Below are 19,851 nucleotides of genomic sequence, written 5' to 3'. Positions count from 1 at the left end.
ATGGTAAACTTCAGCGGTTCTAGACCGCCCTCTCTTACATAGTTACTTTCTGGATTGTGGGCAACGGAAATTTAAAAAGCATTCCCCCTTACCAAAAACCAACGTCTCTCTTCATGAGAGGGGCTTAGGGAAAACAAAAGGCCCTTCACGCTGCAGTCAGCAGCTGTTCTTCGCGAGGCAGCACCGGGTTTCCACTCGCTCCGACGGCCGATAGCCTTGCGAAGGCTGAAGACGTCCCTGCATATTCGGAACGGCGATTTGGGGCTCAGTTATTAATGAGATTAGTGTCCTGAACGTTAGCAAGAGCTCTGCCTTAGGTAAAGGCTGCCAAGGAAATCATATTAGTGTGGAATTTCCCGTCCTCAGGGGCTCCTCTGAGATTACATTATTCACTTAGAAACCTCCTGTCGGGGGGATGGCAGCGCTGGCCGTGATTGGATCCTGGGGCAGAACCGAGCGGAGAAGTTCAGGGCTATCGCGATGGCACCAGTTCCAAAACGTTTCTGTGGCGCTGGTACTGCCTCTGGTTTCCATTCGGTGTTTGCAAAGTAGCAGCAGCAGGGACAGCAGCAGAGGGCAGCCCAGTGGAGAGGAGCCCGCTAGGCAGGACTGAGTGCCATTCCTGCTTGGCAAGTGCGATGGCTCCTCTGTGGCCCTTCATCCTGGTGGCTGCGTCAGGTGAGTCCTCTGGGGATTTAACAGGGCGGGTGCTAACTCTGAGGAACTAGAGACAATGTTTTCTACTTGTGCCATGTGACTAACTCATCTGCCTCAGGCCGGTCCTGTGAAGCTCCATGGAGACCCTGCTCCTGCAGTTACAGACACGTGCACACACAGGGCCCCACGGCCAGGCGTTCCCACAGAGTGAGCGTGGCCTCTGGGTGCCCTGTTTGCCGAACCTCTGCTGTCCTAGGACCCCTCTCTCTGCTGCAGTTTCCATGGAGCGTGTGGGGCGTTCTTTCTCAGATTGGCTTTTGTGTCGAAGTGTACATTTTTATTATCCAAAATGGTCTTGGCGTCATCATAAGCTTTTAGTAACCCAGAGAGAGAGAGGCCCTTGGACGCATTGTGGCTACAGATGCCTGAAGACCATTTTGGTTTCAGGGGCTTCCATCCACCCACACAGTCTGTGCAGGCGAGTCAAAGATGCGCGCTGTCAGCTCACATGTTTTGGGTGCACAATTCCTCTTAAGATTAGGAAACAACTCCTCTTAGAAGCTAACGTATTTTTTCCCCAAAAAATTTTGGAACTGAACATCCATGGTGCCAGTATTAACTCTATTGAATTAAGCCATTTTAGTTAGGACACAACTGATTCTTAGGAAACATGCACAAATAAAGAATTTATCTTTATGCTGCTATTTCCCAGTATCCCCCTTTCTTGAGGGTTCTCCTAGAGCCCATATCTGAATTTCCGTGTTTTAAAATATAACTGGAAGTGGAATGAGTCAATTATGGAGATGAGGAAAGAATTTGGTAGTCAAGAAGCTGGAAATGATTTTTTTATTCAGTGGAGAAAAAAGTAGCCACTTATCATTAAAGTATAAAAATCCTGATTATTGAACCTAAAGGATAAAAGCCTATCTTAATTATAAAAATGAAAACAGAGGAAATTTCATTAAATGCCAAATGGGTTTCTTAGCAGAAAATAATTATGAGCATTAAACTAAGATAAAATAGAAAAATGAAGGTAAGAAAACAGAAGAAATTCTTCTTAACAACGTCTCTTCCTAGTGTTTTGTATTATGCTTGATTTTTGTTCTAAATGTTGCAGACAAAGGTGTTTTAACAGTGTCTAGTAATCTGTGCTTGAACATAAATCCTACTGAGCACATTAGTTGCAGAAAAATCCACCCTCAGGAATTCTAACGGGTTAGTATCAAGAGGATTTGTAAATATGAGATCACTGAGCCGGCCGCCACTTCACGGCTGCTGCTGGAGGCGGTGTGCTGGGCAGACGGATGAAGAGAGCCTGCTAGTTCCTGCGCCACTCCTCGCCAGCCAGGTGACCCTGGCGAGTCAGTTAATTTCTTAGAGATTCAGTTTTCCTGCAAGTTAACTATTTAGTTTGTATGTTCATGAAGATCAGACAAGACAGCATGGTGAACTGTAAGGTGCAACGCAAACAGAAGCTATGATTGGCCTGAAAACACATTCGCAAAAAGTTACAAGGGGTTGTTTCTGCCCAACAGTGTACAACGCAAGGCATCCGTCTCTCTTTGCAAAGGTTACTCACTGCAGTGGCTAATATTTTCAGGAAGCTGGGCCACAGATCCGTTGTGGTTAAATCCCAGCCTCTTTGCTGGCAAGCTGTATGACCGCAGGCGGTACTAACGTCATCAAGGCCGTAGCCCTTCACCTGTAATAATCGTGACGCACGGGGCTGCAGAGTATGTATCTCACAGGCTGTGGCAAACGTTAAATGAGAGAATTCAGGGAAAGCGCCTTTAGCCTAGTGCCTGATATATGCAAGTATTCAATCAGTATTAGGTATTCCATGGAACCACACACCTAGACCTCTATTTCCTTGTCACCCCTCAGATGTATGTATACCTTGCAGAATCCTAAAGGTGGTATGCTCACTAAAGCCAGAACAGCTCTTTTAATCAAAATGCAGAACACTGTACTATAGGTATGTGTCAGAGAAACTCATTCAAATAAGGAAAACTAAGGAATTATTCTACTGTATTCTTATCTTTTAAAAAAGCCCTCTCTTCACCTAAAAGTGTTTCCTATCTCAGTTCCTATCACTTTCCCCTTCCCGCGATCTTGAGTGAGTTATTTGAAGCTGGTTGTTAGGAGGCAGTGCTAGGAGCACTCCGCTCGGGCGGGGTCTGCCAGGAGCGTCCATCAGTGTCTGTTGAAACATCACTTCCCTGTGAGTCATTTAGCGCTCGTGTGAATGCCACATTAGCTTCCGAGGGGCATAATTTACTGTTAATTAATGGTCACTTAGATCCTTAATCTCCCTCCTGTTATAGATCTTTCTCCTCAGGCAAATTCGCATCCATCATAGAAATGTAATTTATTATTTCTTCCCATTTTAAACAAAGAACCCTTTCCTCGTACAGTTTATGTAAGCCCGCTTCCTTTTGCTTCTTCTGTTTCTCCTATCAACGCTCGTTTCTCTTTTGTTCCTAGTTCTGGCTTCCAGAATTTGCTCTTTTTACCCAAAGACCTTGACATGCTCTGGGAAATATGTGTTTATCCAAGGGGGCCTGTCGAGTGGTTCCTAGAAAAGACAGTAGCGGGGAATCTGAGTCTTTGTGAGCAGAGAGGGTGTAGGGAACACACGCTCATTTCTCAGAACTGTTTTAATTCTGTCTCGGGCAGTTGACTGTGTTGAAACATGCAATTTCAGTATTTCCCCAACTGGGACCGGAACTGGGAGCTTCCGAGCGAGGTAAAAGTGAGGTCGCCCACAGCAGAGTTCGCAGGGAAAGCACCAGACCAGCTTGCCTCTGTGCTTCTGACTTCCGTCCCCTGGGGTACGCCAGCAAGAGATGGCCTCAGGTGGAGAGAGTCACAGCACATTCTTTGACAATCAGAGTTCACCAAACACCCTAAACATGATGCCTGATGCGAGCCACGCACCTGGGTCTGCGCGCCTGAATAGCTCATGCCACTCCAGGCACCTCTCAGGTGAGCAGTTAGGGAGTTAATGTTCTCATTAGGCTCCCAGTTCCGTGGGTAATGAAAGTGAATATTCCACTGCCCGCGAGGAGTCTGGAATTGCACCTCCAGCGTCGTCGTTAGCATTTTGGTCACAATGACATTGATAAATCATAGAAATTGCTGCCTGTGGCTGCAAGTGACATGACATCATTCATAGAGAAATGGGTATAAACAGGATTGTCGCGCAGGGAGAAGATATCTCATTTACAGTTTCCTGCTGGATCCGGCACACCTTCGGCAGCTCATCAAAATAGCCATCAAAACCACTGCGCGCCAGCAAATTCACAGGCAGGACACTGCAGATAGACTTCACTCACGCGCTGTGGCAGGAGGCACGCAATTTGCTTCAGTCCAATGACTTAGCGAGGCTTTGGATCCCCCGAGGGCTGGCAAAGCTTGTGAACAAAATACCTTTCTGCAATTCAGAGAAAACCCTCACAAATTTGTCACCTCCAATTGCTGATGCTCATTTCTCTTGCTTCTTTTCCCCTGGACTCCCCTCCCCCAACACCAGTCCCTGCTCCTCCACAAATCAAGATTCCTGGGCCGTAGGAAATGGGTGCTCCCTGGAACTAGAGAGAATTTCCCCAAATGAAGATCTCATTTTCTGACAAGTGCATTGTACTTAAAGACAGACCGAGTGAGAAAAGTGATTTCTTTCTTAGGAGAAAGGAATTGGAATCTCATTAATCCCATTATTTAGAAATCCACACAGCTCTTCGGGTTCATTGGTTGGTCCATGTTTTTGCCTGGGTTTCCTATTTTAACTGTTGAATTAAAAATGGAAAATCAAAAGAAAATGCTGAGGGGAAAGTTCAGTTTTGGCTAAGTGTACAGGAAGGTCGTCTCATGCACAGGAAGAGGCGGTACAGGAACAAGGAAAGGAATCGTCTCCAAGATGCACGATTGCTTAAAACTGAAATTGTGGGTGCAGCTTGGCCTCCTTGAAGATGGAGTTGATTTATTTATCTTTGCAATGAGATTTCTCTATTGGGCACAGAGGCCATCAGCTTACTGACATCAGTTGTTTAAAACTGTCTGCCAAAAAAACTACCAGCCGGCTGTGGACTTAGGCTGATCGGGGTGAGCTGAGGCTATATTCTGCTAGGAGTTTGGAATAGTCTGAACTCTCCTAAAGATGCTGAGTTCCTCTGATTTTCAACTTCACAATGATAGTTTTCTGTGTGTTCAGGAATCCTAGCCATAGATACACCTCATCCCAGGAATTCTGCTCTGTACCATCTCACCAAGCAGCTACTGCAGAAGTATCAGAAGGACGTGAGACCAGTTCACGACTGGACGGAGGCCACCACTGTCTACCTGGACGTGTTTGTCCGTGCGGTCCTGGATGTGGTAAGGACCACTTACCCTCCCCTGTTCCTGCTGCCCCGGTGTGAAGGGACTTGCTGTTTTCACAGGAGCTTAGGAATATCGTTTTGTTCTTGAGACTCTTAGTTGAAATGGTAGGGGGGTTGTGCTAAGCTCAGTTTTGCAGTGAGCATGAGGTGGAATATTAGGAAAATCATGCTTTCTAGCCCCCAACTTACACGTGAGTGGGCAGATAATCTAGTAATATGTATTTCAAAGAATAAGATGTTTCAAGAATTCTGGTCATAGACCTGGTGCATATTTTATGAGTATTGCTGAAACAAAGAACGGTAATAGGTATTCCAACCCTGCCCCGTGGTTCACATTTCTTAGTGATAGTATTGCCTGAAAATTTAAAAAGAGAAAAAGGTGCTTTGGTGTTGAGTGTATAAGGGGCCTTATACCTAAGGTTTTTGCTAAGGCTGGTGGGAGAAGATTTGTTTATTAAAGCATGTTTTTCCTACCATATCTGAAAAATGGGTTTTTGTGGGAATAACATGAGAAAGAATCATGTGAATAAATGATGGTCTTGATGATTATCCTTGCTTCCTCTTTCTCCTTTTTTTTAAAAAAAAACACAACATATTTTTTATTGATTTCAGAGAGGAAGGGAGAGGGAGAGAGAGATAGAAACATCAATGATGAGCGAGAATCATTGATCAACTATCTCCTGCATGCCCCCTACTGGGCATGGAGCCTGCAACCCAGGCCTGTGCCCTGACAGGGAATTGAACCGTGACCTCTTGGTTCATAGGTTGATGCTCAACCACTGAGCCACACCAGCTTGGCTCTTTCTCCTTTTTCTTAATTACAAAGTCTTCAATACCAGTAGGTCCCAGATTTCTTTTTCTCTTATTTTAATTTATGTTTTCAATACAGTTGACATTCAATGTTAAGTTATTTTCAAGTGTACAACATAGTGATTAGACATTCGTGTACCTTATGAAGGGATCCACCCTGATAAGTCTAGTGCCCCTCTGGCACCATACATTGATTTCTCTTATAAGCAGACTTTTATTGAGCTTGTTTTGTTAAAGTAGTTTAATGATTTTTTTTCAATTTACTTCTCAAAACGATTTTTTTCTAATTGAAGTATAAGATACATATATTGAAATGCATAGATCTTAAGTGTACAATTCAATGAGGTTTGATACTGTGTGCACCCATATAATCCATACCTATCAATTATCAAACATTTTCATCATCCCAGAAAGATCCCTCATTTCCTTCCCAGTCAATCCCCATTCCCTCCACCATAGAAATAACCATTGTTTTGATTTCTTTCATCATAGATTATTTTTACCATATTTAGAACATCATATGAGTGAAATTTTATTCATCTATTGCAGTGGTTTTCAACCTTCCTAATGCTGCGACCCTTTAATATAGTTCCTCATGTTGTGGTGACCCCCAACCAAAAAATTATTTTTGTTGCTACTTCATAACTGTAATTTTGCTACTCTTATGAATCATAATCTAAATATCTTATATGCAGGATGTATTTTCATTGTTACAAATTGAACATAATTAAAGCATAGTGATTAATCACGAAAACAATATGTAATTATATATGTGTTTTCCGATGGTCTTAGGTGACCCCTGTGAAAGAGTCATTCGACCCCCAAAGGGGTCTCGACCCACAGGTTGAGAACCGCTGATCTATTGTGTCTGGATTTTTCCTTGAGTGTAATGTTTTTGAGGTTTACTCATGTTGTTGTTGTTAAGCAGTATTTGGCTATGGCTATACCATGATTTATGTATGTACTCTTCTGTTGATAAGCATTTGGGTTGTTTCCAGTTTTAGGATATCATTAATGAAGCTGGTATGAACACTCCTGTGCACATCTTTTGCGTTCATATGTTTTCATTTCTCTTAGGTAAAACCTAGAAGTGGATTAACTGAGAAACTGCCAGGCTGATTTACAAAATGGTTGTCATTTTACTCTCCAACCAGTCAGCACTGAGAGTTCCCATTACTCCACATCCTCATCAACATTTGATACTATCAACTTTTAACTTTTAGCTACTCTGGTAGGGTGTGGTGGTATATTATTGTGCTTTTACTTTACATTTCCTTGACGGCTAATGATTTGGGGCTCTTTTTCATGTGCTTATTGGCTACTTACATAGCTTCTTTGTAAAGTATTTAAGTATTTTCCTTATTTTTATTTGGCTATTGGTTTTTTTATTATAGACTAGAAGCCTGGTACATGCATTCATGTACCAGTGGGATCCTTTGGCCTCGCCTGTAAGGATCAGGTCACAACCAGCTCTCCGACATCCCCTGAAGGGTCCTGGATTGTGAGAGGGTGCAGGCCAGGCCGAGGGACTCCACCAGAGCATGATGGGGGTTGGGGAGGGACTGCAGGAGGTCTCAGGACATGTCCAGCCATCACGCTCAGTCCCGATTGGCCAGACCTCAGCCGCAAGTAACCTACCATTCGGAGTGTCTGCCACCTAGTGGTCAGTGCATGTCATAGTGACTGGTCGAACGGTCAAACAGTTGGACACTTAGCATATTAGGCTTTTATTATGTAGGATTTATTGGAGTTGTTTACATATTCTGGACACAAGTTCTTTGTCATATACGTACTGTGAATGCTTAGTCCCAGTCCGCAGCTTATTGCCTCATCCCTTAATGGGTCTTATGACAAACAGAAAATTTTAATTTAGTGAAGTCTATTTCTATCAATTATTTATTTATGGTTAGTGCTTTCAGATACTAAGAAACCTTTGTTACTCCAAGTTCAAGAAAATACTTTCTTCCAGAAGGTTTATAGTTTTTAGCTTCTTAGATTTAGTTCTATGATCTATTGAGAATTAATTTTTGTGATGCTATGAGGTATGGGTCAAGGTTTTTGATGTTGTTTTTGTGGGTTTTTTTTTGTTTTGTATTTCTCTTGAAATCAGATAATATAAGTCCTTGGATTTTGTTTTTTGTTTTTAAGATAGTTTGGCTCTTATGACCTTAGTATTTCTTCATACATTTTATAGTCATCCTGTCTAATTCTCTCTCTCTCTCTTAACCATATATATATGGTTAAGTTTATTTAAAAAGTCACAGAGGTAGAAAAGGTGAGCCAGCTGGGCTGTGTGGCCTCAGGAAACAAGTTATAGAGGCAAAGGAAGGACCTTTGAAGCTTAAGAAAAAGAAAGGCAGACAGAAGGAGCCTGGAGAAGGAGAAAGGTATGGGTGTGCTTCAGAGAGAAGCCGCCATCCATTTCTATTTAAACATTAAAAAAAACACACACATCCTGCTTAGAGTTTGTTTAAAATGATGTGGGATCTACAGAGATATTTAAGGAAGAATTGATTTTTTTCCATTGATTTTTAAAGGAGGGGGGGAGACAAAGACACACACACACACACACACACACACACACACAAATGATGTGTGAGAGAGAGAGACATCGATTGGTTGCCTCCTGCATACATTTTAACCAGGGATTGAAGCCACAACTGGGGTATGTGCCCTGAGCAGAATCGAACTGCCACCTTGTGGTGTATGGAACGATGTTCCAACCAACCAGCCTGGGCTATGATATTGCTTTTTTATTCTTTTAGTGTCCATGGTGATATTGTCTTTTACATTTCTCATATCAGTAATTTGTGTTTTCTCTTATTTTTCTTTGTCCAGTATTTCCAAAGGTTTATCAATTTTTATTTATTTTTTTCATTGATATCTGCTCATATCTTTTTTCTTTTGCATTTAATTTTTCTTCATCTAGTTGTTTTTAAAAGAGAAACTTATTGATTTTGATCCTTTTTCTTTTCTAATTTTGCATTTAAAGTTATAATTTTCCCTCTAACCACTTCTTTTGTTGCATCTTACAAAATTTTGAAACATTTAGAACTGAGATATAAATTACACAAAGTGAAACTCATCTTTCTTAAGCAAATCTCTTCCTTCTATCCTCAGTCCCTGGAAGTGACTGAGCTGTTTTCCTCATTATAATGTTGCCTTTCCAGAATGCTGTGTAAATTAAATCATACGGCATTTTCCACTTTGTTTTTGGCTTCTTTCACTTAGCATAATGCTGTTGAGATTCGTCCATGTTGTGTTGTTGCATATATCAACGGGAGTATTCCACTGTGCAGATGTACTGCGATTTGTTTATCTATTTAACAGTTGTTGGATATGTGGGCTGCTTCCAACTTGTGCCTATTATGAATATAGCCACTATAAACATTTGCATATGTTTTCACTTGTGTTGGATAAATACTTAGGTGTGGGATTGCTGCGTTGTATGATAAGTCTATATTTAACTGCATAAAGGTCTGCTAACTGTTTTCCAAAGTGACTGTATCGTTTTACAATCCACCGGCAATGTAGTAGAGTTTCAGTTCCTCACATGATGACCAGCACTTGATGTGGTGGGTCTTTTAACATTTTAGCCGTTCTAGTAGATTTGTAGTGGTGGCTCATGTGGTCTTTAACTTTAATTTGACTGCAGACTAATGATATTGAGCATCTTTTTGTGAGCTAATTTGCCAATTGTGTGTTTTGGTGGGAAAAGTATTTGTTAAAATCTTTTACCCATTTGTAAAATAGGGTTGCTTATTATCTTACTGAGTTACAAGCATTGTTTATATGTACTTTGGGTCTATTTCTGTCCTGTGTTCTGTACAACTGTTCAATATGTCCCTCCTTACACTAGTACACTGTCAATTACCCTAGCATTCCAGAAATCGTGAAATCGGGTAGTGTGTCTTCCAACCTTGTTCTTCTGTTTCCAAACTCTTTTGACTCTTCTACATCCTTTGTATTTCCATATAAACTTTAGAATCAATTCATCAATTTCTAGTGGAAAGAACCCTGATAGAATTTCTGTTGGGATGACATTAAATCTACAGATCGATTTGAGGGGAATTGACATCTTAATAGCCTTCAATCCATGAATACAGTGTCCTAGTACCTCTTCATTTGTTTAGTTCTTCTTTGATTTCTGCTAGTAATATTTTGTAGTTTTCAGGGTTTTGTACATATTTGGTTAAGTTTATCCATAAGTAGTTTATATTTTTAATGCTATTATGAATGGTATTTTAAATGGAGTCTCCATTTGTTGCTAGCATACAAACAAAACAAAACAAAACAAAAAAACCCCAACAATTGATTTGTACATTTTGGCCTTGGATCCTATGATCCTACCATCTCTTATTAGTTTCAGAGGCTTTTTTGGTAGATTCTTTCAGATTTTCTATGTAGAAGACCATGTTGTCTGTGAATAGAGATAGTTTTACTTCTTTATTTCTGCTTTTTAAACCTTTCCTTTTATTATTGCCTATTGCTTTGGCTTGAACTTTCAGTACAGTGCTGAATAAAAGGATATACTGTTCTATAAATATCAATTTAATAAATATGTTTGGTAGCATTGTTAAAGTCTCTTCTAACTTTTAAAAAATTTTGTTGTTGTTCCATTAATTTTATAGTGAGGAACGTTAAAATCTCCAGCTATAATTGTGGTTTGTCTATTGTCTGCTCTGCCCGTGGGTGCATACACATATGGGGTTTCATGTATTCTTGACGAACAGACTCATTGATCACTATGAAATGCCCCTCTTCATCTCTGGTAATATTCTTTTTTCTTCAAGTTTTCTTACACTAACTTTTGCATGCTATATACAGGGATAGGCAAAATTAGGTTTACAGTTGTGAGTACATGAAAAACAGAGTTAATAAAGCTACTGTAATAATCATAACCTGCATGTCTTTTTCCATATGAACAACTAAAAACCTACTTTGGCCCCACCGTGTACATTGCCATTCTTTTATTTTCAGTCTTGCTGTGTCATATTCGAAGTCATTTCTTGGTGACAGCATGTAGTGGGTCCTGATTTTTTCACAACTTTTTATTTTGAAATAATTATAAATTTATAGGAAGTTGTAAATCAGGGAGGTTTTTTTTACAGGGAGGTTTTGTGCATCCTTCACCCAATGTCTCCCAATATTAACATCTTGCATTAATATAGTACAGTGTCAATACTAGAAAAATAACATCTGTGCAATCCACAGAGCTCATTCAGGTTTCTCCAGTTTTACATGTATTCAAATTGGTGTGTGTGCTTCTACGTAATTTTATCATAGGGTAGTCACCATCACCACAGGGCTTCCTGGTGCTGCTCCTTCCCAGCCCCGGCCTTTCTCCTCCCAATCCTTAACCACTGGCAACCAGTCAATATTTTCTCCTTTTAAAACTATATTTTCAAGACTATTATAATGGAACCACTCAGTATGTAACCTTCAAGACTGAGTTTGTTCATTCAGTCTAATTCCCTTACTGTTCTTCAAAGCTGTTGTGCGTATCAATAGTTCATTCCTGTAACCAAGCAGTAGTCCAGGGTATTGCTTTTTTAAACCGTCAATCTATGCATTTTTATTGAAGTGTTTGATCCATTTACCAATGCCATCTTGTTATTTGTTTTCTAGTTGTCCCATCTGTTTTGTTTTATGTTCTTCTTTTTCTCATATCCAACCTTATTTTAGGTAAATTAAAAAATTTTAATATTCAATTTTAGTTCTTCTATTGGCCTTTTAGTACTCTTCTTTATACTGTTTTATTTTCCAATGTTGGCTTACAGAATTCCAGATCCATTATTCACTTAATATAATGTACTTAGAATTAATGTTATTACATTTCACATAAAATGTACGAGCCTTACAGCAGTAAAATTCCATTTACCTGCTCCCCATCCTTGGTACTACTTTTGCCCTCAATTGTACATTTACATACATAATATGCCTCACAATTCAGTGTTATTGTTTTAATGTACTTATCTTGAATTAAGTTAAAATAACAATAATTCCTCTTTAAATTATTTTAATGGAAGTGTGTTTTTCTTTCTTTTCTTTAAATTTTACTTTTCAATTACAGTTTACATTCACTGTTATTTTGTATTAGTTTCAGGTGTAACAGCATAGTGGTTAGACAACCACATACTTTACAAAGAGGTCCTCCCAATATTTCAAATACCCACCTGACACCATACATAGTTATTACAGCATTAATGACTATATTCCCTACGCTGTACTCTTACAACCCTGTGACTACTCCCTAACTACCAATTTGTTCTTCTCAATCCCTTCACCTTTTTTACCTAGGCCCCCCAACAGCTTTCCTCCCCTTAGGCAACCATCAGTCTGTTCTCTATGAGTCTTTTTCTGTTCTGCCTGTTTGTTTATTTTGCTCTTTAGATTCCAAATATGAGGGAAATCACATGGTATTTGTCTTTCTCTGTCTGACTTATTTCACTTAGCACAATGCCCTCTAGGTCAACCCGCTTGTCTACTGATGGGCACTTAGGTTGCTTCATTATCTTGGCTATTGTACATAATGCTACAATGAACATATGGCATATATTTGCACATATTCTTTCAAATTAGTGTTTGGGGCCTCTTTGGCTATATACCCAGGAGTGGAAACACTGGATCATAAGGCAGTTCCATATTTAAGCTTTTGAGGAACCCATGGAGGTGGTTTCTATGTAAATATCTGACTGCTATGCTATGCATTACAGACTCTGATTTTCTGATTAAGAATTAGACAATGCAATTGATAAAAATAATTTGAAACTAAAAGTATAATAGATATGTTATAACAGGGTTTAAATGATTATTTTTGTCTGATGCAAGTTATTATAGAATATTTTCCTCCAGCTTATATACCCCTGTAGTCATTATTTCTATACAAACAGGAAAACTAAACTAATAAAAAAAATCCCCCCTTTAGCAACCAATTTTACTTTTCCTAGCTTTATTTTCTCATTCACACTAGTGAAAGTACTGGATCTAAGATCCTAGAAAATGTTGTGTAATTAAATGCCAGGAAACACCCACCTCTGCTCCAAAAGGCCTCCTGTTACACAAACTCCAACAGAAAACTTCTTTAAATCTCTTTCCTAATTGGATATTGAACTAGAATTTTGGAAACAATTTCCTGGGACTATATCCTTACCTCCTTGAGAAATATTAGTCCTTGCTGCTTAGTTGTCAGTGGGTTATTATCAGACACCATACAATGAAAAAAGCATGATTTGAATAGACACAGGATGTGAACCATATGATGTGAAACCTCGGGGCAGAGGAATAACCAGCCTTGAGTAGGGGATTAAGACTACCTTCTAGATCTCTCTTCCTCCTACTTTCTAAATTGATTCATATAGAGTAAAATTGCTCAGACTTTCCTTTAGAGGCTTTTTGGAGGTAAATATAGAAAAGGAGTATGGTTTTTACATAAAGACCCATCGCCGCTGTGCTTGCCAGCTGTCAGCCCAGCTTCTGGCTGAGCAGCACTCCCCCTGTGGGAGCGCACTGACCACCGGGGGCAGCTCCTGTGTTGAGCATCTGCCCCCTGATGGTCAGTGTGCATCATAGTGACCAGTCATTCTGCTGTTCGGTTGATTTGCATATTAGCCTTTTATTATATAGGATTTCCCCTTAGAACAACCGTATCCAACTGAAAACTTTTATCTAACTCTTTCTTCCTACCTTAATAAGAAAAATGAAATCAAATTCCTTATGGCAACTAAGGAGAACATTATTTTTTTCAAAGGTGTGTTTTTCTCCACTGTTGTGGAATATATTAATTTTTACTAGAATAGTTAGACATATCATATTACTGGGCGTGGTAAACTTCCCTTATATCCCTTTCCTCTATTTTTATCCCTATCTGCTGTCTTAACTTTATCATCTACATGTGCTCAAGACTACATTGCAACTGAACCCCTTGTTGTTTCCTGTTTGTATGCCATTCATTCTGTTATTTTCTCCACGAAATGTCTTCCTTTTCATTCTCCATCTGCAGAATAGTATAGTCCTTCAAATCTTAGCTCCTAGTGTAATTTCCCCTCAATTCTCCAAGCTGAAAGCAGTGTCTCCTTTCTTTAAATCCACTGAAGTCTGTGTATTTCTCATTGCACATGGTTGTTAAAATGTCACATACCCTAATTTATTAATAAGCTACTTGAGGGAAGGACTTTCTGACTCATATTTCCCCCAATATGCAACACTATATCTTTTTTAAAATTTAAATACATTTGTATTGATTTCAGAGAGGATGGAGGAGGGAGAGAGAGAGAGAAACATCAATGATGTGAGAGAATCACTGATCGCTGCCTCTTGCATGCCCCCCACTGGGGATTGAGCCCACAGCCTGGGCATGTGCCCTTACTGGTAATAGAATCTATGACCTCCAGGTTCATAGGTTGATGCTCAACCACTGAGCCACACCTACCGGGCAACACAATATATCTTACTTCAAAGATAGTGGATAGATGTTTGCCTAACAAACTAATTAATTACAATGTATAACTACAAATTCTAGGATTGCTTTTATGACTAATATGCTTGGCAAATGTCTTTATGATATTCAGTTGGGCTAAACCTGAAGTTCATTCCAGAGGCAAGGCCAGGTTTAAAGGACTTGATCAGATCACTCACAGATTCAGCTCAGACAAGGACACTCCCAACGTGAATAGATAACTTGTTGGATGCATCTGCCGGCAGCTGAACTGCTGGCAACTTTTGTTTGGAGAAAGGGCTTCCAGCCCGGTTTTCATCATAACACCTCACTCTCATTATAATGTTCTTCCTCTTGTTCTGTTTCTATGAAAGATTACAGTCTCATCTTAGAATTTCTGGGTATTATGAGTACCTTAGGGAAATCTGATTATAGAGATAATCTACTCAACAGTGAAAAGTTTCAATTTGTTTCTATTGAGTTTTGTCAATTCAGAATCCCAGATACCTTTGTATTCCAGTACACTGAGTAGAGCCTCCCAGCCAGACGCTGAGGCATCTGTTTCTATAGTCTTCGGGACTGGGAAAGAGAAATAAGAATGTGCGGGAATTATCTATATATTTGCTAACCACCAATTTAGATCTAAATAGACTCCCTCTGTTAGGAAGACTAATGAATTCCAATTCTCTGAAATATCCTCTGCTTTTAACAAGCAAGATGGAAGTTATCTAAAGAGAAAGAGAGAGAGAGACACAGAGGGGAAAGCTGTGAATAATGCCACTAGAGAACCAATTATGTTCACCAGCTGGCATTGAGAAACTTGTTTCCTTTGACAAAAAAGATTTCAGTTTCAGCCTCAGACTCCTTTTTGACATTGTGTTCTTTAGGGCTGAATGACGAACTCTCCCACACCCCCCCAGAAGATGTTAGAGAAGAAATTCTGAACACTAGTATTACATATCCTATGACAAAGCAATGGGTAAGCAGAGAAAAATGAGCTAAGGCTTCAACATGGTACTTAATGAGAATCAACCAAAACCAAAAAATAAAGTGAAAACCATAGAGACCTTCTCCCAGCTACATGACCGAGTCAATGAGATTCCTGACTTGGCAGGGCGGTGGTAAAGAAACTGCTGAAGGCATTTCCTAGGTGTAGACGTGTATTTGTGGTAAAAGAGTAGCTAACAGCTGTATTTCCCAGTGAAACGAACTGCACGTGGACTTGTTTTCCCCGTTAGTGGGGAACCCTTGTTGATTGCACCTAAGCCTAGAGGCTTTTGTGCTTTCCTGGATGAGACGTGACTAATGTCAGGGTCTCTCAGCTGGTAAGACTGGAAGGAAGTGGAGTCACCTAACCTTGAGCTCTCAACAGAGGGCTTTTTTTTTTTTTTTTTTTTTTTTGACTACCATGGCCTCTGCATTGCTGATCTTGGCTGGGCATCCCCTCTGTTTCTCCTCCAAGCTGTTCCTTGTGGAAAACCTTGTGAATTCAGTTTTTTCACTTTGTATACTACTTTAAAACCGGCCTTTTCCAAGTATCCATTCGGAAGTCCACAAAAATCTGTGCAGCAAGTTCACTCAGCCATCCATGGGCAAACTACGGCCCGCGGGCCGGATCCGGCCCGTTTGAAATGAATAAAACTAAAAGAAAAAAGACCGTTCCCTTTTATGTAATGATGTTTACTTTGAATTTATATTAGTTCACACAAACACTCCATCCATGCTTTTGTTCCGGCCCTCCGGTCCAGTTTAAGAACCCATTGTGGCCCTTGAGTCAAAAAGTTTGCCCACCCCTGGACTAGACCCTGTCAAGACCCCTAAAACAGGGCTACCGCGTATCTGCTCGCAATCCTTTCTTCTTTCTCATGGTGCCTAAAAATGCCGATTCATTAGCAACTTGCTTTTTTGATTGCAAAAAGGAGGAGCTTTAATCTAAAAAGTTCAGTGTTTCTCTTCCAAATGGCACCATCCTGTGTATGTCTGGATAGCCTGTGTACTGCACAATTCCAGGTACACCACCTGCACGGACTAAACAGCAATGGTATCTCCCTATCACCTACCAAACATAGACTGAAGAGAGTAGTGGTCTTGACCAGTGTACAAAAATTAAACATTTTTGATGTGGTTGGATACTTTGTTTAATATATCCTGTTCTAGGAGGAAAATTGAGTTGTTATTTGCTTTTTGACACCAGTCCCCCAAACTCTATTATTTCATTAAAATTTGATATTTTACTAAATACTACACAAAAACAAAGGATATCTAAATAACTCCTCAGCTCTGAACCTAAATCATCGAGGGAAACGTTTTACACATTTTATTTCACATCTTCTGCTTGACTTTTTCCATTTCTCTTTTTCTTGTTCTAGGAATGCAATTTTTATACATATTTTCCATGTATACATATTTTCAAGGCAATTTCATTAATAGTTTTTATTAGCCTTTTTACTTATAAATTCCCTGAAAATGTCTTCAAAATGGTTTCCTTTTTCCTTATTAATGCAATTTTAAAATAGCAGCTTAACAATTTAGTGGTTTTTAGTATATTCAAAGTTATCCAAACATCACCACTAATTTCAGAATATTTCATCACTTTACTCACACCCCATGCCCCACTCCCACTGGCAAATACTAATCTACGTTGCCTGTATAGATTTGCCTATCTTAGACATTTCATGTAAATGGAATCATACAATCATACAATGACTGACTTTTTTCACTTAGCATATCTTTTTTTTTTTACTTAAAATATTTTTTAAATTACAGTTAACATACAGTATTATATTAGTTTCAGGTGTACAACTCAGTGATTAGACATTATATAACTTATTTAGTTATCACCCTGATAAATCTAGTACCAATCTGGCACCATACATAGTTATTACAATATTATTGACTATATTCCCTATCCTGTATTTTAATCACTGTGATTATTCTATAACTTCCAATTTTTACTTCTTAATCCCTTCACATTTTCACCCATCTCCCAAACCCCCTCCTATCTTAAAGAAGATCCTTTAACATATCTTTAAAAAAAAAATCCTATCTAATAAAAGAGAAGCATGGTAATTGGCGTACGACCGCTACCTGCCGGGAGCCGGTCCATCCTTGCTGTTTCAAAGGACCTGGCATATATGGCATACTGTTCTTAATATGTTTGCTCACCTTCTTGGCACTATGTGTTTTAACCAAGGTCTCTGAGAAAGGTTGTTTCCCCAGGTAGGGATTTTCCCCTGAAGTTAGGGAGGGAATAAAACCCCTCAACTAAGTGCCAGGCGGGTAATTAATCACTTTAACTATGAACAATCATGCTTAAGCTACATAATCTTTACTCTCTGGAATGGAGATAAGAAACGCCCTAATCTTTGTAATAGAGATTGATAGGATTGGAATCAACTGGTATAAATACAGTTGTAAGAAGACAGAACTTAGAACACAGAACTTAGAACACAGAACCAAGAGAGACAGAACCTAGGCACAGAACCTACACAGAACGTTCTCTAGAGACAGAAGAACTTCGCTGGAGAGAACATGGCAAAAGATCCTGGACTGAACCTGACTACAGAAATGGGCAAGAGAACCTGACTAGAACCTGGTGACTGAACCTGGCTGGAGAACATGGACACAGAACCTGGCTGGAGATCTGAAGCAGAACTTCACTGGAGATCCAGACCAGAACTTGGCTGGAGATCCTGGCTAGAGATCCTGGCTAGGCTGCTGATCAACTGAACGCTGTCTCTGTGTCATTCCTTCTTCGCTGACTCCATCCACACCTTTGGGGACCCCTGGACCTGCTGGGGTTGGACCCCGGCAGCTACCCTTCCCATTGGCTAATCAGGGCAATATGCAAATTAACTGTCAGCCAAGATGGCGGCCAACAGCCAGGCAGCTTGAAACTAACGTGAGGCTTGCTTGCTTCAGTGACGGAGGACTCCAACGTTCCCTGCCTGCCCTTGCAGGCCTCTGAGCTGCAAGCAACTATGTAACAAACATATAAGCTAAACAAAACCCCGGAAACCTGCTTTAGTCCTCTGGGCTTCAGCCAGCAGGATCGCAACATTGTAAGCAAAGGCCAGAAACCTACTTTCAGCAGTGGAGGCCTAAGAGCTGGAGCCAAGCCTCAAAGCTAAAGCTGGCCCAGAATAAAAAAAAAAAAAAAAAAAAAAAAAAGGAGCGGTTGGGAGCTTCAGTCACCCCCAGCCTGAAAACAGCCCTCAGCTCCTCACCCAGACTGGCCAGGCACCCCAGTGGGGACCCCCACCCTGAAGGATGTGTGACCAGCTACAAACAGCCATCATCCCCTCACCCAGGCTGGCCAGGCACCCCAGTGGGGACCCCCACCCTGATCCAGGACACCCTTCAGGGCAAACCAGCCAGCACCCACCCATGCACCAGACCTCTACCCTATATAGTAAAAGGGTAATATGCCTCCCAGCACTGGGATCAGCGTGACAGGGGGCAGCGCCCAAACCCCCTGATCACCCTGCGGCTCTGTGTGTGACAGGGTGTGGCGCCCCAACCCCCCCACCCCCCACGGGCCCTGCTCTGTGTGTGATGGCGTAGAGCCATAACCTCCCCATCGGCCCTGCACTGAGTGTGAGAGTGGCGGCACCCCAACCCCCTGATTGGCCCTGTTCTGTGGGTGATAGAGGGCGGTGCCCCAACCTCCTGATGGGCCCTGCTCTGTGCGTGACAGGGGGTTGTGCCCCAACCCCCTGATTGGCCCTGCTCTGTGCGTGACAGGGTACAGAGCCCCAACCCCCCTGATGGGCCCTGCTCTGTGAGTGACCCGGGGAAATGCCCCAACCCCTGGATTGGCCCTGCTCTGTGCGTGACAGGGGGTGGCGCCGCAACCTCCCCATCGACCCTGCCTTGAGTGTGACAGGGGGCGGTGCCCCAACCCCCCAATCAGCCCTACCCTGAGCGTGACTGAGGGTGGCATCACAACCTCCCGATCATCCTGCTCTATGCATGACAGGGGACAGTGCCCCAACTCCCCAATCGGCCCTGCTCTGAGCCCGACCAGGGGCTGCACCTAGGGATTGGGCCTGCCCTCTGCCACCCGGGAGCAGGCCTAAGCCAGCAGGTCGTTATCTCCTGAGGGGTCCCAGACTGCGAGAGGGCAGTTTGACTTTTTGCAGAGAGGAAAGGAGAGAGATAGAGAGTTAGAAACATCGATCAGCTGCCTCCTGCACACCTCCCACTAGGGATGTTCCCAAAACCAAGGTATATACCCTTGATCGGAATCAAACCTGGGACCTTTCAGTCTGTAGGCCGACACTCTATCCACTGAGTCAAACTGGTTAGGGCTAACATTTCTTATAATATTAGTTTGGTGGTGATGAACTCCTTTAGCTTTTCTTGTCTGGGAAGCTCTTTATATATCCTTCAATGATAGCTTTTCTGGGTAGAGTATTCTTGGTTGTAGGTCCTTGCTTTTTATCACTGTGAATATTTCATGCCAATCTCTTCTGGCCTGTAAATTTCTGTTGATAAATCAGCTGACAGTCTCATGGGAGCTCCCTTGTACATAACTAATTGCTTTTCTCTTGCTGCTTTTAAAATTCTCTC

General features: G+C 41.2%; 1 protein-coding gene across 1 annotated transcript in view; it reads left to right on the top strand.

Moving 5' to 3' along the window:
• The first annotated feature begins 480 nt into the window (after positions 1-480).
• Positions 481-19,851, top strand: part of HTR3B (5-hydroxytryptamine receptor 3B) — a 40,988-nt gene continuing 21,617 nt past the window's right edge. The window contains exons 1-3 of the mRNA XM_036323976.1: positions 481-514; positions 553-678; positions 4,868-5,028. Of these exons, the coding sequence (XP_036179869.1) occupies positions 481-514; positions 553-678; positions 4,868-5,028 (321 nt within the window). The remainder of the gene's footprint in view (positions 515-552; positions 679-4,867; positions 5,029-19,851) is intronic.

This window comes from Myotis myotis, unplaced genomic scaffold, assembly GCF_014108235.1.
Source record: "Myotis myotis isolate mMyoMyo1 unplaced genomic scaffold, mMyoMyo1.p scaffold_m19_p_10, whole genome shotgun sequence".
NCBI lineage: Eukaryota > Metazoa > Chordata > Mammalia > Chiroptera > Vespertilionidae > Myotis > Myotis myotis.
This window is presented reverse-complemented; position numbering and strand designations above follow the sequence as displayed.